The following is a 21,105-nucleotide window of genomic DNA, read 5'->3' on the forward strand; positions in this document are numbered from 1 at the left end:
CTCTTTTATTCTTTTAACTAAATCCATCCTTGTGCTCAAATATAAAGGAGGCAAAGTGTAATTTCCTAAATTAAAGTTATTTTAGTTTACATATCAACCAAGTAAGAAAGTAACAAATGGATTATTTTTTACCCTGAAAGCCGACCTGCGGTAGGTCTTTTTCCAATCAGACCTGTTCAGGAGGTAACAACATTCCTAAAAACTGTCCACAGAAAATAAGGCATTTCTTGAAAGTAGTGGTTCTTAATCCTAGCTGCACCTTGGGAGCCTTAAAAAAACACTGATACCTGGGTCCCACCTCTAGAGGTTCTGACTTCATTTATCCGTGCGTGCCCATGCGTTGGAAACCTTTAGAGCACCCAGGTGATTCCAGTGGTCAGCCAAGGGCAAACACCACTTTTTATAATTCTTTTTATTTTCACTTGTCCCCTTCTTTAGGCTTTGTCTTTTTTTTTCATTCTTTCCAAAATTCCCACTATTTCTGGTTTCCATTGGCTTTACCTTCTGTAGGTTCCTCAGCTACACAGATAGATTTTGTCACTTGTCATCACCCCATTCTTCTCCCACCGTAATCTGACTCTCCCTCATTATTTCTAGCCTTTTCCTGACCAGATCCTACCTCCTCCTCGCCATATTTTTCTTCTTGATGGGCTTATTCTGTCTCTTCAGACTCCTCAGTCTGATGAATTGCCTCAATTAACTCTCTTCTTCCTTGCACATCTTGCTCTTCGTGGGTGAGACGTGCCATCAGTGGACCTCAACATTGGCTGGGTCGAGATTGCTGGGATCAGGGAAGCAGGTCAGGACAGCTCCTGAGCTGGCCAAGACTGGCCACAGTAACTCATGTAGCTGTAGTAACCAGGACGACTGGCCTTGTCTCTGGCTGAGAGTCTGGTGGGGCCACCGAGGACTACACGACGGACCCAGCAGCTACTACGACAACCACAGAGGTGGGGCTGGAAGGTTAAAAATTACCTTTAAATTTTTAACACACACTAAATTATACATTTTTTAAATGCAATCTACAATTATTCCGGATTTTCATCTTCTTTCTAATCATATTAAAGACTTTACCATGGTTTAATTATTCATTGATATTATTGACACCAATCTTTCACGGCTACTAAATTTTTTTCTTTTTTTATATAAAAAGTTGTTTTGTTTACGTTCGACAGTTACATTTACTAACATTTTTATCAACATGTGTATCTTATATACTGTCCCTTTGTTTGATCTTTTATTCATATCCAACTATATCTATTAATATTTCTTTGACAGAAGATATAAAGGAGATAATTTTTATTAAACTTTGTCTCAAAACATTTTTTTTTCTCTTTCTTGAATGATAGTTTAGCAGAGTGTGACATTGTAAAGTAACAGTTTTGCTCATTATTTTGGATATTCCCTTCTGGAATTTGTTTTTCTGGAGAGAAGTCTGCTGTTACTTTAATTGTTACTCTTTTATAGCTATTCTTTTTTTTCTGAAGCTTCTATTTTTTCTTTACTCCTCCTTAATGTTCTATAATTTCATTATAATATGTCTAGATATGAACCCATTTTTATTAATGTGGTTCAATACTCAGAGTCATATTTTATTCGGACAATTCACGTGTTCACCAATCAGAAAAGAAAAAAAAAATCTCAGCAATGATATCTTCAATTTCAGTCCTACCCTCTTTTCTTCTTTCATCTGGAATTCCTATAAGATAAATGGATATTAAATCTCAGTCTAGTTTCTATGTGTTTTTTATTCCATTTTCTTAAAAAAAAACAGTCTCAGTTGCTTTGGGGGTAAATTATGTACCATCATCTTCTAGTTCACAAATTATTTTTTTTTTCTAATGTAGTCAGTCTAGAATTTATCTTATTTGTTCATTTTTTTTCTATTTCAGGGACTATATCTTTTTTCTAAGATTTGCAATTGGTTCTTTTTGGGATCCAACTGCTATATTCTAACCCTTTTCTTCTTAATTCCTTGGTCATTTAAATTAGTTGTCATGCCTTAAATAAATCTGTTTATGCATTTGAGATATACAAATATGAAGTATCACATTTATTATATTGTTCATTCCTAAAGGCACAAAATGAACAACATCAGAATTACATTTATATTCTAGTTCTTGATATTTTTGGCTGTTTTTCTTGACAGAGTCTAAAAATGAATTCAAAGGTCACTTTACAGAACCAGTTCTCTCCCTCCCCTGCACCTAGAGGATTAGGGGTTGTCTTTGAACTTTCTGTCCATACCTGACTCTTACATTCACGATGTTGGGGAAAATAGGAAAATGTCAGGGGCCCTCGGGTGTTCGGAACCTTGCCCAGCATTTGCTGTAAATATCCTCAGGTGTTCCTTGTTACTACTTAGTGTAAGCTGTGCATGGACACCCAGGTGTCCAGGGTTGTGAACTTAAGTATAAAAAACTAACAGCTCTGATCTACAGTGCTTCTCAGAACTGTCAGAGAAACCACTAGGACGGTTTCTCCTAGATTTGAATAAAACCCATTCATTTTTCTATGCCTGTGGCCCCCAGAACCTTTTTTTTTTTTTCTATTACCTAGCTCACAGGCCTGCGTGTGGAGTGTTTGTAACCCAATCTGTGCAACAGACTCAAGGGGTCTGTAAGCCCTAGCTTTACAATTGGCATAGTCGGCAGGATAGTTGAGCAGGTACAGGAGCCAAAAGCTCCTTAGAGAGGGAGGAAATGTGGCTAATCCTGAATATGTTGTGCCCTCTGGCCACTTTCCTGTTGACTGGGATCTGGTTGCTGCTTACTGTACTACAAGTCAGCATAGACCAGGCAGTCCATGAAGCAGAGTGGCCTCGGAGAGCCCTTTGGGAGGGGGAGGAAATATGGCTATCCTTGAGCATATGGTGTCCGGTGGCCACTTTTCTGCTGACCAGAGCCTGGCTACTGCTCACTATGATACAAACTGGTCGAGATTTAAAGAAGAAAGTAGAGCTGTTGGAAGCACGAATAGTCTGTCTGGAGGATGACGTGCTGTGACTGGGCACTCCTGCCTCTCACACCTGGAAGAACGACAAACCCAGTGGTGAGTTGGGGGAGACTGTAAACCTCCAGGCACGTCCTGTTGTGCACCAGAAACTGAAACACGAGCAGCCTATAGAACCAGGTGGACAACTGGTGGGTGATCCACAGGTAACTGAATTCACTACCTATGTCCCATATACCCAGGTTGAATTAGTTGATTTAGGGAGACAGTTCTGGCAGAAACAAGGGGAGCCCCTAGCTGCTTGGCTGCTGGGGTTATGGGACCTAGTGGTGGATAGTGTGATATTCTCTGGTGAGGAGATGGAAAAATTAGCCTCCATCTCCCCACACCTATCCCTGAGGCAGGGGCTACAGAATAGCCACAGATACACACAACAGCCAGATAATCACTCCTTAATGGACTGGGTGAGTGCAGCTGCCTGAGCCGTGTGGGTAAATGCTGGAGAACTGCCCAAGACAGTGAGTGAATGGAAAACATATACTGACTTGGTTCAAATAATTCGGGAGCTGGGGATGCAGCAGTCCATGTTTAATGTGAACACCCATGGCCTGGACGATGAAAATTTTACACGCAGCAAAAGAGACATACTGCTGCAGAATGCCCCGTCAATGTCCTTTGGGTCACTGATGGCCACACTGGCCCCATACATTGATCATCCTATACATGAAATAATGACCATGATAACCAGTCTGGATGAAGTAGAGGAGAAAAGACAAGCAGAAGAGGTCCCGAAGGTGGCTAAGACCCAACCCCTAAGAAATGATCAGGATCTTATCCTGAGGGAACCAAGCAAGACTAGCCATAAGCACATGTGGCTTGACTTGCTTGCAGCAGGGGTTGATAGCAAGAAAATTGACTGGCAGCCAAATGCAGTCCTGTTTGCCTTGTGGCAGCAATTACGCCCTGAACAGCATTTGACTAAACATCCAGAAACAGGTAGCAAAGTGCACTCAGTGGACATAAGGATCTTTTGATTGCTTCTGAGGAGGCAGATGAAATGTTCCAGTTTGGTTACGGACCAGGCCAAGGTACTCATCTTTTGAGAGCAGGTGAGGACCAGAGGCCTCACGTTGAATTGGCAATAAACTGGTCAAGGACTAATGTGCAGCATGTTTTGGCATTGGTAGATACAGGCACAGAATGTAGCCTGATATATGGCAATCCAGATTAAGTTTCCTGGGCCACAGTTCATATAGATGGATATGGAGGCCACACTATTGAAGTCAAAGCTGTGTCACTGCCATTAGGCATAGGACGATTGCCCCCTCATGTGTATACTGTATATATATCCCCAGTAGCTGAGTACATCTTGGGTATGGATGTACTTTAAGGCTTGCACCTGCAAACAACAGTTGGAGAGTTTCAACTATAAATATGGACAATAAAGCCTGTGTCACAGGGATATGCTAAATGTGACCCACAGGTATTACCCCAGCCAAGATGTGTGGTTAATGTAAAGCAGCATTGCTTACTGGGAGGACATGCAGAGATAGGTGCCACTATATTGGAATTAGAAAAAGTTGGCATTATTCTTCCAGTTCATAGCCCATTTAATGCTCCAGTATGACCAGTGAAAAAACCTGATGGTACCTGGAAAATGATTGTAGACTATCAAGAACTAAACAAAGTGTGCCTCCTTTGCATGCAGCTGTGCCTTCAGTTCATGACTTGATGGATCAGCTGATGACTCAGCTGGGAACTTATCATTATGTATTGGACCTTGCAAATGCTTTCTTCTCTATTCCAGTCTTGGCTGATAGCCAGATCAGTTTGCCTTCACCTGGGAAGGGAGGCAGTGGACCCTTCAAGTATTGCCCCAGGGTTATCTGCATAGCCCAACCATCTGTCATGGTTTAGTGGCTGGGGACCTAGCCAAGTGGACAAAGCCCAGCATGGTTACAATGTTTCACTACATTGATGATGTGTTGTTAACCTCTGATTCTCTTACAGATTTAACCCAGGGATCTCCAACACTGCTAAGCCATTTGGAACAATGAGGGTGGGCTGTGAACACAGACAAAGTACAAGGACCTGGGCTGTCAGTCAAATTCTTATGAGTGGTCTGGTTGGGTAAGACGAGGGTCATCCCAGAAGCTATTGTAAACAATATACAGGCATACCCTCGACCCACAACTGGAGCTCAGCTACAGACATATTTGGGACTTCTGAGGTATTGTAGAGCTTTTGTACACCATATGGCCCAAATGGCATGCCCACTATATGCATTGACAAAGAAAGGAGCCCCGTGGGATTGGATTGAGGAAGTAGAACAAGTTTACTGGGCTACAAAAAGGGCGATACAGCAAGTACAGGCTTTACAAGTGGCTGATCCCACTAAACCTTTTGAATTAGATGTAAATATCACCCAAGAGGGGTTAGGATGGGGTTTGTGGCAGAGACAATACCAATTCTGAACACCTGTAGGATTTTGGTCTCAACTCTGGAAGGGTGCTGAGGTATGCTATTCTCTAATAGAAAAAACAGCTAGCAGCTGTGCATTCTGCCTTGATGGCCACTGAAGCTATCACAGGAACTGCCAAAGTCCTAGTAAGGACAATATATCCCATACTAGGTTGGCTGCACACATGGGCAACCAACCCTAAAACAGGTGTAGCTCAGACTCTCACTCGGTCTAAATGGGGAGCATATATAGAACAAAGAAGCACTGTGTCAATGAGTCCTCTGTCCAAAGAGTTGCAAGCTATGCTAGGTCCAGTAGAAGTTGTGGAGGAAATTTTGACACAACTGTTACCCATGGAGGTGGAGGCTACACCTTCCTCTGAAGGACAGAGACCTATCACAGAAAAACACTTGGTACACAGATGGCTCTAGCATGGGACCCTCAGCATCATGGACAGCTGTTGCTGTCCAGCCCTTAACAGATACTATGTGGTATGAAAATGGCACAGGGCAAAGCAATCAATGGGCAGAATTGAGAGCTGTTTGGATGGTAATAAAAAATGAGCCTGGGCCATTAACCATCTGTACTGACAGCTGGGCTGTGTACAAAGGTTAACCCTTTGGATTTCTACTTGGAAATATCAACAGTGGATGGTAGGCCACCGACCCCTGTGGGGACAAGCCATGTGGCAGGAGTTATGGGAATTGGGGCATGAGAAAGAAGAAACCCTTTTTCATGTCACAGGACATTTCCCCCTAGCCAGTCCAGGAAATGATGAAGCTGATGCCTTGGCTAAGGTAAGATGGCTAGAGAGAGCCCTAGCTACTGATGTAGCCCAGTGGTTACATCGACGAATGCAGCATGCTGGCAGCAAAACCATGTGGATGGCGGCTCAAAGATGAGCCTTGCTTATAAAATGGGAAGATGTAGTAAATGCCTGTCATGCTTGCCCAGTATGTGCTCAAGAGAGTCCACACCCCCAGTGGGTACACCAAATAGATGGGCAAATAACTCGAGGAAGGGTGCCTCTGACTCGATGGCAAGTGGACTTTGTCAGACTACTGCCAAGGTCAGAGAATTTCAGATACATCTTCACTGCTGTAGACACAGCTACTGGTCTTCTGTTTGTATGGCCTTGTAAGGCCCCAGACCAGGTAAACACTTTGAAGGCATTGAATAGCCTTAGGGCCATGTATGGCTGGCCTACAGTCATAGAGAGTGACAATGGAACCCACTTTACCAGACATGAGTTTCAGAAGTGGGCTTCCCAGTTGTCTATTCAGTAGAAGTTGACATATGCCATATCATCCCCAGGCAGCAGGGATGACTGAGTGACACAATGGTCTTTTTAAAAAGGGGCTAAGACTATCTTCCCAACCCCTATCCCTGAAGGGGTGGACACAGCGGTTATGGCCGACAGTCAGGATTCTAAGTGAGAGACCCCACAAGGGCGGGCCCTCTCCATTGGAAGCTCTGTTGCATAGGGCTGCAGCACCTATACAACTGCAAGTCACTACTAGAAATGAGCTTTTGAAGCCAGGATATGGCAAGAATGGAAATATTCTCTTACCAGCACCGACCTGTTTACAACAGGGACAGACAGTACAGTGGGAATAGCCTTGGAAAATAGAAGTCCCCCTTATATGCTGGATAGGCCTATTAGGGCCTTGGGGGAAAGGATTAGAAGAAGACTTGCAAATTTCACCTTGGGTAATGAGTGCTTGGCCTCCTCAAGTAAAGGTAACATGGCCTGGAACAGTTAAGCTCTCTATTCCAAAGTGCACATTTATATTATCATTATTGTCTATTATGAGTTCCCCTATACTGTTACATATAGAACCTACAGATCCAACAGTACTAGCAGATAATGTATGGTATCATAAACCAGGTAACATACCTATTCCTGCAACCATCCTTTCCCAGGATGGCAAACTGGCATGTATCTTACCAGAGGGGCAAGAACTCCCCCTATTGGTACCAATAACCCTTCTGTCTTTTCACCTATAGTGTTCTGGCTGCGGGCACCAGAGTCAACTGAATACAGACATACGTTCATGTGACCAATGAATTGACTTATTGAATATACACTGAACTTCATACCAATGATGACTACTAACCGGACATGTGCGGCTAATAATTGAAAGAACAAAAACTACAGGACAAATGTTAAGGACAAGTCTTAAGGCATATTGGACAGACGATAGATTGTACGAATGTAAGGGTCACTTATCCTTGCTAAGGGAACATCGTGGAAGATTCTGAACATGCAGATTGAATGGCAAGGGACCGTGAAGGGGTGGATTGTTGGGAAAAATAGGAAAATGTCAGGGCCCCTCGGATATTCAAAACCTTGTCGAGCATTTGCTGTAAATATCCTCAGGTGTTCCTTGTTACTACTTAGTGTAAGTTCTGTATGGGCACCCAGGTGTCCAGGTTGTGAACTTAAGTATAAAAGGCTAACAGCTCTGTTCCACAGTGCCGCTCAGAACTCTCAGAGAAGCCACCAGGATAGTTGCTCCTAGATCTGAATAAAACCCATTCATTTTTCTATGCCTGTGGCTCCCAGAACCTTTTTTTTTTCTATTACCTAGCTCACAGGCCTGCTTGTGGAGCGTTTGTAACCCAATCTGTGCAACAGACTCGAGGGGTCTGTAAGTCCTAGCTTTATACATGGTTTATGATTATTTCCCTACAGTGGTATTGAGTGTGGTATTGAAGATCTCAGCACTGAGAGCAGGTGGAAGGATTCCACATTCAGTTACAGGGCAGTGCCTGCATGCTCCCTGTTCACCCTGCAGTTCTCCTGAGGCTGTGTGCTAAGGCAGTACATGGCAGTGCATATTTTTGGCCTTAGTAAGCAGAGTCCCTCCCACCCTCCTCCATATTTTATTTTTAAGAAAGGTGCCTGGCCTCTGTTCCCTATTATCACAGGAAACATTTTAATGTCTTTAGGTCCCGGTCCTGAGAGCAAAGTGGTTTCCACTCAGGCCAGCTTCCAGACTCAGCCAGCAAACCCATGGCTTCTGCATCACTCACAGGTCTGATTTATGTTTTATTTCTGGCCCACAACAATGTTTTCTTACCTTGGAAGGTGGTTTTGTCTTTTTCATTTCCTCTTTTTGTGTTTTATCTGTCACTGGTCTGCGTTTGAAGCAAAAATCATTGAACTACTATCACAGGAGATCAGGCTAATATTTTAAAGTGTGAAACCACATATATCTAAAAATAAAGTTGTGGTAGAAGTGTGAGAATTAAGGTGAGAGAACCACACATATGGAGCTAGCTCAGTTGGTTAGAGTGTGGTGTTGTAACACCCAGGCCCAGGGTTCCAGCCACAAAAAAACAAAAAAAAAAGGAATTTATACAACTTTTCCTACTTAAATATTTTCTTATGATGATTGATTTCCTTAGAACTATTTTGACATGGAAAATATTCTCTTAGAGTTCTCATTTAAAATCTTTAAACAGTAACAAATTTGTTTAAAATCAGTTTAAACTCCCCCATAGTAAAAAATAAAAAATTAAAATAAAAACTTATTATGAAATCACAAAATTTTTAAGATTAGAGAGAATCTATTCCAAATGCCTGTTCAATGCATGCACATTTCACTCAACCTTTGCTTGTCTTTTTATAGCAAGGTGCACACCAATTCACAAGACCTCATTGTTGCATAATTTATAATGTTCAAGAACATTAATTTTAATTCCATCTTCCTATAAATCTACCTATTGATTCTAGGTTTTTTTCCTTGGGGGGGAGGATATATAAACACCTTTGCCTCTTATATGATGCTCTGTGGGACATTTGAAGACAACTACCCTGTTTCTCTTCTACCTCCTCTTTTCCAGGCTAAGCATTTACAGTCATTTCAAAAATTATTTTTGTCAGGGCCGGCCCGTGGCTCACTCGGGAGAGTGCAGTGCTGATAACACCAAGGCTATGGGTTTGGATCCCTATATAGGGATGGCCGGTTGCTCACTTTGGAGAGCGTGGTGCTGACAACACCAAGTCAAGGGTTGAGATCCCCTTACTGGTCATCTTAAAAAAAAAAAAAAAGTGTCTATTCATTCCTTTATTTGTTTATCTATATTCCTGTTCTAATCTCACTAGAATCACAGAAAATAGTAAGGACAGAGAAGCAAATACAAGGAGCAGGCCATTATGAGTGCTGAAATTTCAGCCAATTAATTCACAATGTTGAGTTTATATCTCCACATATAGACCCTGAAAATCTGCAGGTGGAGCCATTCTAGATACACAGCTGATAACAATTCTTACTATGTGGTTAGGAGAGTGAATGTAACAAAGCTATAGACTAATTATTTTTGTATTTATTTCCTATCCTAGACGCAGTCTCAAGAATACTTTTGCAATTTCAGCTATGCATCAAATATAAAACTTTATGTAGGATTCTTCTTACAGTTTTATCTCCCAGCAGGAACAATTAAAACCATCTCATACCCAACCTGCTCTGCACTGTCCTTCAACATCCCTTGATGAAGACCTTTCCCAGTATTACCAACCACATAAAAACAAAAACAAGCACAAAAACCTGCAAACTCAAATAGATGAATTTTTTGGAAAACTTGTCCAGTAAATATTGTAATAATTTATTAATTGTTAAAATAAATAATAGTAGTTCTATAATTGTTTAATCATGAATTTTACCAGCATTCAGTCTTACTATGTGATTGTTTTTATTCTCATTATCCTTATACCCTTCTTATTAAAATATATATCTTCAAATCAAATCCACATAAATTATACATTCAACATCTATAAAAGTTATGTGAGGTACCTAGTGAATAACCATTGTTATTCACATTTGTCCTAAGATAAAACTTAGGATTGAGAAAGCTGACTTATTTATAGAAGCAAACCAATTTAGTAAGTTCTGGCACAACTGAGATGTGAATCCAAAATAGCAACATCTCAGCTTAAGCCTGTGCTGGGTGGTACCTTCCTTCACTCCTATCAGCCTAGATCACTGGTCAGGTAGGTCCATCAGGAGAAACACGGAAGCTTTCTGGGAAAGGATTCATCATAAAGGAAAAGAAAACAGATGTGTAATTTTGTTGATACTAAGACCATAATTGTAGGTAAGATGTGATACTGAGAATATGGTCTCTCATTCAGATTATCCCCCCTAGGGCAATGCCCTGTGGGGCCATGTGATTTTTCAGAAAGGCATGGAGAGGAAGTTACTTCAGGGAAATGATTGGCCACTAAGGTGAGGGCTTCTACTGTTATTAAGGGTGAAGGAATCCCCTAAAATGGGCTGGCTAAAGGATGTGTTCTTTCTGATGTTAAGGCTTTGGTCATAATGATGTAAACTCTCTCTTCTGGACTCTGCCCCACCATGTGAATGCTGAGCCTAACCCATGCTGAGCCAAAATCTGCGATGTTTTGGGAAGAAAGCTGATAAGAATCAGTGTGGGTTTGCAGTCAGTACAATTCATGTTTATCTCTCAATTCTGCCTTATTACTGACTGTGTGGTGTAGGAAAAGTTACTAAATCACTCTGAAACTTTGTTTCCTTATTTATTAAATGGGGGGTGGTGGGGGCAGTGAATAATATCTACTTTATGGTGTTACTGGTGAAAGATAAATAGGGTAACATTTGTGAAGCACTCAGTAGAACTTCCAGCATAAAGTAATGCATCTTTCTTCCACTTGCCCTCAGCCCTTTGAAAACTGTGACTTATGTTGAAAGAGGTCATAACACCAAAATATAATCTGTTTAATAAAATCCTAGAGCACAAGTATTGAGACAATTAATAATAGAAATCTCTCATACACTCAGGTATTCTCTGCAATGTATTAACATGTTAATATTGTTAATATGTTAATTTTTTTTTTATCAGAGCCACTCCTCAGATATGCTAGAGGATATCTCTTCATAATTCATGTACACTAATTACTTCTGCAGAAGCTTGGTCTTTTTGCCCTATTCCAAGCATTTCTGAACTGACATAAGAATGAATAACTTTTCCTGATTTTTCTAATGGGCCCTATGTGAAAAATTCTGAATTCAAATCTATAGCTTATGTTTTGTGAGAGAAACTATCCTCTATTTTTTCTCTTCTTCCCGTTTAGGGTTTTTACTCTAATACAAGGTATACTTATTTTAGAGAATATTATAATTTTTGTAAGTATAGTTAGAAAGTCCTTTTTATAGAAAAATATTGCCTTTTTCCTACCTTTAGAGAAGAGCACACAATAATATCATAGTGCTTGATAGTTAAATTTGAAGCGAGTATTATTTCTTTATTCAAATTATTCTCTTAGGGAGGTGACAGAGCAGAGTTTGTGGATTTCCGTGGGGTTGAAGTGTCCTCATACCATGGAGATAAGACTAAAATAATACCCAAAGACAAAATGTTTTGCCCAGGTGAACTGATAGGTACATAACCAGAAACCATGTTTTCTGAGAGCTGAGAAAAAAATACTGCATTAGGAAAGAGAGTGGAAGGAAAAACTTTTCCCTTTGCTTCTTTATTTAATGAGAGAAGGAAGATATGGAGTGATAACTATATATGGGAGAATTAGGGTGAAAAATAGAAAGATTTACAGACAGCAGATAGTATCATATGATCATATACCATATGCTTGAATGGCGTGCAATACTATATGGGTAGAGAGGAAGAGAAGAGAATTCAAAAGATGCCATACTCACGGGGCTAAAGAAATCACTTCATCACACTGTGCTGATCACTTAGATCCAGAACTTGTGTTAAAACGAACCAAATTGCCCTTCCATATAATTCTGACCCCTTGGGTCTAGGAAAAGTTATTTGTATCACCTGAGGTAGGTGCTCTTTGGAATTTTGTTTCCTAAAAATTCTCATTAGACATGTTAGTAGTTCTAAGTGGCGGTCTACAATGCTATATCAAACTATCAGTTTCCCGTGATGCTCTCTTCCTTTGCAATATTTTCTAACGCCTATAACATTTTATGTAATCACCATAATGGTGAATTGCCACCTACACCCTACTTTGTAATCCCAATCCTGGAAAAGGTAACTCTCCCTAATAACTTTATCTCATATTTATTCTAAACACAAATCCTTTCCAAACCCATTCTAATTAGATGGTGCAAAATTAAATGAAGTGAAACAGATCCTGACATCTTTCTACCTTTCATACAAAAAAAAAATCATAAAATTAAACTTTGCAAGAAATGGATTTGTTAGGCTCATTCAGATGAGTTTTCAGTATTAATGTCACTATACTTAGACATGAAGTTCCGGATGAGGTATTGGCTCTACTCTTAGTTCTTACTACATTGCCAGTAGGGGGCTATTGATCCAATGCCAGTATCTATTCTATGTTTTTAGAGATGCATTCCTGTAGCAGCATGTATTATGGGATTATTAGCACATAACTTTTGGCAAAAAGGGAGATGGAAATCATAGAGGAATTTAAGAGAAAATCTGAGAGCACTAACCCTCGAAATAAGAGAAAACAGGTCTTAGGTGCTGCTGGGAACTGGCAGCGGGAGTTCATGTCTCTTTGTTCTTGTGTTTCACCATGGCATGACTCTTCTGTCTGTCGTCTGTGCTCTCTGTGCCTTTCTAGTTATGCTTTGGGATCTCACAGTACCCCATGTTTAGGGGTAGAATATGATCAATATATATTCTTGATATTAGAAATCTGAGACTTGAGACTTTAATGCATTACCAATTCCCACAAATCTCCCAAGAGCAAATCTTCCACCTTCAAGGCTCTTCCTGTAATCCCTCACCTTGATCTTTGTTTCCCCAGCACTCTCTTTATGGCACCCTTGACCTCTGCATTCCTCAGGCTGTAAATCAGGGGGTTCAGCATAGGGTTGACAAGGCTGTAAAACAGAGACAGGATCTTCTGCTGTTCCTCAGGATGGTGGGATGTGGGGGCCATGTACATGACAATGGCGCTGCCGAAGAAGAGCCCGACCACGCAGAGGTGGGAGGAGCAGGTGGAGAAGGCCTTCCTGCGGCCCTCCCCTGACCGGATCCTCAGGATGGTGACCAGGATGTGTGAGTAGGAGACCAGCACCAAGCAGAGGGGCCCCACTAAGATAAACACAGAAGCAGCAAAGATGACCACTTGGTTGAGCCAGGTGTCAGCACAGGCCAGCTTGAGCACAGACAGGATTTCACAGAAGAAGTGGTTGATTTCATGTGGCCCACAAAAGGACAACCTCAGGATGAGAACCACATGGACCAGGGCCAGGAGGGAGCCACATGCCCAGGAAGTGACAGCCAGTGCTGTGCACACTTGCCAGCTCATGATGACAGTGTATTGCAGGGGATGGCAGATGGCCACATACCGATCATAGGACATCATTACCAAGATGAGACACTCAGAGTGAGCAAAAGCCATGTATAAAAAGGTCTGCATTATGCATGGGGCAAAGGAGATTGTTTTTTTCTTGTTCAGAAGGTTTGCCAGCATCTTGGGGACATTGTTGGAAGCATATGAAATATCAACAATGGCCAGGTGTGAGAGGAAGAAGTACATGGGGGTGTGCAATCTCAAGTCTAGATAGATGAGCCCCAGGATGACCCCGTTCCCCAGTAGGGTGAAAATGTAGAACAGAGAGAAGAGGCCAAAGAGGGCCATCTGCATCTTTGGGTTGAGTGGAAATCCCAGGAGAATGAATTCTGTGACCCATGTCTGATTTCCCATCATGCCCTCCGGACAGTACCTGGGTTGATCACTGTCAGTGAGATGTGTGCTGAGGAGCAAATGTAGATCTGGATTAGTCACTAAACAGAGGGGGTTTATGGTGCACACTCTATGTTGACTCAGTCGGCAATCCTTTTTTGCCAGCCCTCATACATGTAAATTATGATATATGATCAGGTCAAGGGTTTTCTGTGTAGAGTTAACAGTATAATATTCTTACTCCTGACACATCCCACCCTTTTGTAGGGATTCTTTCCTAGTTCTGAGTTAATGCTATGTCTGATACAGTAACCCACAGGGTTTAGACAAAGCCCAATAAAGTTGAAAACATAGGTGGATGAATGGATGATGGATGAATGAATAGATGGATGGATAGATGGATGGGTGAATGAAAGCCTTTATATTAGAAATAAAATCCAAAGGGCATTTCCTGCATTTTAATCAAGTCTTTAGACTCTTCTTTGATTTTCTGTGGCTGCCATTCCATACATCATATGGCCACAGGGACTTCAGAAAGGGAAAACTTGGAGTCCTATAAATTATATGAAAATTAACTGATCAACAGATAATTCTCAATGGGCAGCTTATGACTACACTTCTGCAAATGGCAAACCAATCTTAAGCCCAGAAGATGGCCTACCCATAATTTGACCCTGTAACTCCCATTCAGTATGCTGATTTCTGCAGCCCTTCCTTCCTCTAGACCTCAGCATCTCTAAACTACCACACTTTGCAAAAGACCCTTTACTCACTGTGATACCAACCCTGGTATTGTCTTGGAAATGTGATTAGGTTTTGAGGAAATTGCACAGAGATCGGAGGAGCCTTTGAAGGTCAGAGCTGAGGATTTTCTCCCTCTAACAGCTTCTAAAAGAGGGACTTTACAAGTGCAGGAGCTGTCACTGCTTTTCTGATGCAGGCTGCTGCAGGAGCTGGGGCCCGCTCACTGGGAGCACCGGTTCTACAGGTTTTATGGTGAAGTCATCTTCACCTGATCCCTCCTAGATTGTCCCCAAGCATCCCTGAGGGGACAAGGATCCATAACACTCAGACTCCTTATCTACCAAGAGAACCAAACATTGTTTGTCTTTCTGTCTCCATTTCCCTGGGCCCTGGGGATGGACATTCAGAAGAAAAGGAGCTGCCAGAGGATGACTTAATACCCAGCTGGATCCATACACATGAAACTCTTGTAGTAATAACATACATACTCCTGGGACCACATTGCAAATTACACTTCCCAAATATTTGGATGGTGATGGGTTCATGGATCTCAGCCTTGCCCCAGAAGGATTAAGAGAAGCTTGGAGGAAATAGGGCATCATCCCTAAGAGATAATGGCTTGGAAATCTCCACTTTAGATAATTCTAACTTGGACGTCAGTAGATAAGAAAAAACACTTCTACCAACCTTCCCACACTACACACTATAGTGAGAAAGATTAAGAGGCCTTTCCATTTAGTACCTGAGATTTGATAAACAGGGTACAAGAAGTAAGGGAAGACAGAAGCTAGAATGAAGCTAGTCTTAAGAGGTGTCACAGTAGAAGCTCTAGTGTTTACCGGGCAACAAACATGTAATTCACATCACTGTTACAATATGTTCATAAAATTCAATGAAACTTCGGGTACAATGATGCCTCAAACTGAGGTATGGGGGCCGGCCCCATGGTGCGCTCGGGAGAGTGCAGCGCTTGGGAGCGCAGCGACGCTCCCGCCGCGGGTTCGGATCCTATATAGGAATGGCCAGTGAGCTCACTGGCTGAGCATGGTGCGGGCAACACCAAGCCAAGGGTTGCGATCCCTTTACCGGTCACAAAAAGACAAAAACAAACAAACAAACAAACAAAAAACTGAGGTATGGTATTGTATTTTTTTTCACTCAATGAATAGAGTGATTCCTCAAAAAAATTTCTGATTGTCTCTCTCTCTCTCTTGTGTGTGTGTGTGTGTGTGTGTGTGTGTGTGTGTGTGTGTGTGTGTTTGTGTGTGTGTGTGTTCTGGTTAGGCAAAATTTTGGGAAAAAAATCCAAAACTCATTTATCAAGACACACATGGTTTTTCATACGAGAGAGGTGTAGATTGTTAGTGTGTAAGCCCTGTGGTTAACTGCTAAGAAGGAAGGGAAGGAATATGCCTATGATTTTAGCTCACAGTCTATCAAGAATTAAAGCAAGTATATTTCTATGGGCAAAATAATGCAGTTCAAGGAGTAATCATCCTAGAACCTCTGGAAAAGTGATAAGAAAAAGTTTAGAAGATAAGCACAGTGGTGAAAAAATAGCTAAATCACTTAAAAGAAATGAAATAGACTTATTGACTATAGAAAACTGGAGAATTAAATAAAATATTGCCAAGGTGCTTGCTATGGGTTGAATGTGTCCCCCAAAAGTTCATGTATTGGAAACTTGATCCCCATTGTAACAGTGTTAAGAAGGTAGAAAATCCGACTGTGGTATTTGAAAGGTGAAGCCTTTGAGAGGTGATTGGATTGTGATGACTATGCCCTCGTGAATGGATTAATTCACTGTTGCAGTAATGAATTAATGGTTTGATGGGTTATCATGGGCATAGACCGGTGCCTTTAAAAGGAGAGCATATAAAAGCACTCTTGCCATTCTTGTCATGTAATTGCCCATGTCACCATGGGACTCTGTACAGAGCCCCTTCCAGGAAGAAAGCCCTCACCAGATGTGTTCCCTGGGCCTTTGACTTCCCAGCCTCTGAAGCTGTAAGAAATAAACCTCTTTTCTTTATAGAGGTTTCTATAAAGCTTCACATATTCTGTTATAAGCACAAGAAAATGGACTAATACAGAAAATGGGTTCCTAGAGTACGGTGTTGCTTGTAATGAATACCTGAAGACGTGGAAGTGGCTTTGGAACTGGGTACTGGGAAGAGGTTGGAAGAATTTGGAGGAATAGGATAAAAAAAAAAAAAAAAGAAAAGCCTATATTCTAGTGAGGGCTTAAAAGGCAAGAAGACCAGGAGAAGTTTGGGACTTCTTAGAAAGTGGTTAAATAGTGGTGACCAGAATGCTATTAGAAATATGGACAGTAAGGCTATTCTGAGGAGGTCTCAGACAGAAATAAGGAAGAGCTTCCTGGAAACTGGAACAAAAGTTATTCTTTTTATAGAACTGCAAAAAAACTTGGCTGCATTGTATGCATGTCCAAGGGCTTTATGAAATGTGGACCTTAAGAATAATGAACCAGGGTATTTGGTGGAAGAAATTTCTAAGCAGCAACGCATTCAGACAACTCTGTGGCTACTTCTAACAGCTTACACTGAGTTGTGGCAGCAAAGACATAATATAAAAGTAAAATTTATAATTAAAAGGGAAGCAGAGGGTAAAAAATTGGAAAACTCTTAGCCTGACCACATAAAGAATGAAAAAGTGTTTTAGGGAGAGGAAACCAAGCGTGTAACCCAGTCACTGTCCACTAAGAAGATTAGTACAAAAAGAAAAGATCATCAATAGAATAAAAGAAAGACTCTAAAGGCATTTCATAGATCTTGCAGGCTGCTCCTCCCATCACAGGCCCAAAGGTTTCAGGGGACTGGCCCAAGGCACCCTCCACCTGCTCGCTACCTAGGGCCACCTCAGGGAGCTGTGCCCTGCATTACAACATAGTGCTCCTTGGACGCTCCAGCCATGGCTAAAAGGCCACAGGTGCTACTGAACCTACAGCTTTGGAAGATATAAGCCGGAAGCCTTGGTAGCGTCCATGTGGTGGTCTCTGCAGGCTCTCAGAACGCAAGACCTATGGAGACATGGCAGCCTCCTCTCCAATTTTAAAGAATGTATGGAAAAGCATGGAGTCTGAGGAAGAAATTTGTCACAGGGGCATAGTCACCACAGAGAGCCTCCACTAGAGCAACACCAAGCTGAAATGTGGGATTGGAGTTGCAGCAGAGAGACCCTACCAGGACCATGCCTAGTGGAGCTGTGAGAGTGGGACTGCCATTGAGACCCCAGAATTACAGAGCTACCAGTGTGAAATGCCAGCCTGGAAGAGTTGAAGCATGTCTTGAGCCCAGAAAAGCCACAGGGGTGGGGCTGCCCAAAATACCCCCATACCAGTGTGCAGAGGCTGCCAGACATAGAGGTAAGGGAGATTATCTTCCAGCTTTTCCATTTAATGCACACCCTGCTGGGTTTCAGACATGCTTTGGGTGGGTTTCCCCTTTCTTTTCTGTTGCTCCCTTTTGGAATGGGAATATGAACATGTACCTTCTTCTTGTCCTACCATTGTGTCTTTAAAGTAGATAACTTGTGTCAATTTCATGGGTGGGACTTTGGACCTCTAAGTTGGTGCTGAGATGAGTTAAGACTTTGGCACTATGGGGATGGATTGACTGCATTTATATGTGAGAAGGACATGAGCTTTTAGGTTGAAATTGTCCCCCAAAAGTTCATGTGTTGGAAACTTGATCCCCACTGTAACAGTATTCAGAGGGTGAAAAATTCAATTACAATATTTCAAAGGTGGGACCTTTGAGAGGTGATTGGATCATGAAGATTATGCTCTTGTAAATGCATTAATTCATTCATGGAGTGATAGGTTAATAGTTTAATGGGTTATAATGAGCATAGATTGGTGGCTTTAAAAGGAGAAGATGTGAAAGCATTCTTGCCAGTCTTGCCATGTGATTGCCTTTGTCACCCTGGGACTCCATACAGAGCTCCAACCAAGAAGAAGGCCCTCACCATATGTGCCCCCCTGGACCTTGGACTTTCTGGTCTCTGTAACTGTAATAAATAATCCTTTTTTCTTTACAGATTACTCAGTTTCAGGTACTCTGTTACAAGCAACAGAAAATGGACTAATATCATGCTTTTCAATTATCTATATATTAGTCATATATGAACACTATATCCACAATTATCCATGTATAGATACTTAATAATAAACTGTCTTATTCATTTCCTACTTCAATCATTCAATTTGCTTTTATTGAGCATCTGCTCTGTGTGGGCACTGTCCTAGACACTGGAGAGGCAAATATTAATAAGATAGTGTTTCAATCTTCCAGAAGTTTATAGTCTCCCTGCAAAGTGAGCCATGCAAATAAACAATTAGGGGCTGTAATATAAGTGTGCACAGTATACTGTGGGATCAGAGAAGGGTGTGGTAGATTATTCTGAAAGGGGACTGGGGAAGGTTTCACAGTGGGTAGAATGCATAGACAGTCTTCAGGAAGATGTAGGGATGGATAGGACATGCCAGTCTGTACTTTAGGGTTCAAGGAGGACGCAGCAAAGTAATGATATTGGAAAGGGAGTTCACAGAGAAGCTTCTGTACCATATCAGAGATGTTGCAGTTCACTGTAAATAAAGAGTAGAATGATATAACTAAATATAACTACAAAGATTACTTTTTGGTTAATGTGAAGAATTGTTTAAAAGAATAAGATTAAAGAACTGTCTACATGTCCAAGTGACAGATAATGAGCACCTGAATTAAGGTGGTAGCCATGGGGACAAGTAGGAGGGAAGGGATGTGGAACGTGTAACAGAACTACAGTTATCAGTGTTTACTGACTTTTGGTGTGTAGTGGTTAGGGAAAAAGCAGAGCTGGGATCCTTCCCAGGTTTTTGGTTTATGAGGCTGTGTATGAATGTTTTCATTCACTTATACAGAGAACATCTGGGAAAGAACATATTTAAAGGCAAGGGTTAAAAAATAGTACAGTTTTGAATACGATGGGTTTGATGTGCCTATAGGATATATAGGTGGATTTGTCCAATAAGGAATTAAATAAATTGCTTTGGAATTCATTAGAGATATCTGGGCCAAAGATATGGATTTGAGAACCATGTGATAGTTAAAGTAATGATAATGAATAAGACATTTAAGGAGGGCAGCTCCAGAGAAAATGAAGAAAGGTCAAAAATGGTATCTTATAAAGAACCAATACTTAAGAGATGAACAGAGGAAAATAAATCTCCAAAAAAGAGAGAGAAGATAGATCAGAGAGGTAGGTGGCAAACCAGGAAATATGAATGAAGGAAATGAATGAGCGATGCTTTATGTTGTGCTAGGAGGCAAACTAAAATATTCCCTTTAATTATATGAGTGATTCTAAGTTTATTTTTTAGAAACAAATTTTTTTTTTAATGTATAAAGCCACACTGAAATTAAACAAAGGAAAACCAAAGTTATGAAGAAAAGGCCATTGCTTTTCTTCAAGAAAAATATACCACCTTTTAGCATAATTTCCCATTTTCACTGACTAGTACCAGGATGAGCATTAAGCAACATGTATAGAAAATTTTAATTTACAAACAGCCTGTTAGTAAGCTGTTATCAAAAATACAGTACAGATGTGCAGGAACTTCACTATAAAACTTTAAAGCAATTATTACCCTATAAGTGAAACAACGACTTGGCTGAGAGAATATTATGTCGAGGAAGGAAAGGGAGATGACCAAAGATTTCCAAAGTGAGGTTATCAATAGTTCACCCAGGTAGAAACACTGTGTTCGAAAAGAGCATCTAGCAGTATCCTGGAAGCGTACCTTATACTCTGGCAACTCATAGATACTATTCTTAATTCCTTAACACACTCAGAAAGGGCTGATAATTGGGAAAGTAATGGATTTCACACCTTCTCATTTCCTATCCAGTTAGGGGACAAGAGTGAACACAATCCCTTATATACCCTAAGACCATAGTACAGACTCAAAAGGAAGGGAAAAGAGCCATGGCATTTTCAAACACAGAAGAATCGGTGTTAGATTCAATTAATAAACATGATTCCCAAAGACAAATTGTATGTCTGTTGATTTGTTGTTTTTTAGAAAAACCATTAAATTCTCCCATTACCACTCAACTGCTGTGCATTCGTTTGAGTCCATAGGTAATGGACAATTTTTTCTCAAAGTATGGTCTAAGGACCACCAGCATAAGAAGAGTAATTTTACCCTTTATAAGGGAGCAAAAAGCACCTTGCAAACTCTAAAGCACGAAGTAAATCTAAGGTATTATTTTCCTTTTTATTTAAAAAAAAAAAAAAC

The 21,105-nt window shown here is 41.0% G+C and overlaps 1 protein-coding gene across 1 annotated transcript; it reads right to left on the reverse strand.

Moving 5' to 3' along the window:
• Positions 1–13,154: 13,154 nt before the first annotated feature.
• On the reverse strand, positions 13,155–14,087 carry LOC134380397 (olfactory receptor 2A5). Its single transcript, XM_063100249.1, has one exon. It carries the CDS (start codon positions 14,085–14,087, stop codon positions 13,155–13,157), a length of 933 nt encoding a protein of 310 aa, XP_062956319.1.
• Positions 14,088–21,105: the final 7,018 nt, after the last annotated feature.

Source organism: Cynocephalus volans, chromosome 6, assembly GCF_027409185.1.
Source record: "Cynocephalus volans isolate mCynVol1 chromosome 6, mCynVol1.pri, whole genome shotgun sequence".
Taxonomy (NCBI): domain Eukaryota; kingdom Metazoa; phylum Chordata; class Mammalia; order Dermoptera; family Cynocephalidae; genus Cynocephalus; species Cynocephalus volans.

Coding starts and splice junctions, on each gene's coding strand:
- LOC134380397 (XM_063100249.1), bottom strand. CDS start 14,087: ATGATGGGAAATCAGACATGGGTCACAGAATTCATTCTCCTGGGATTT.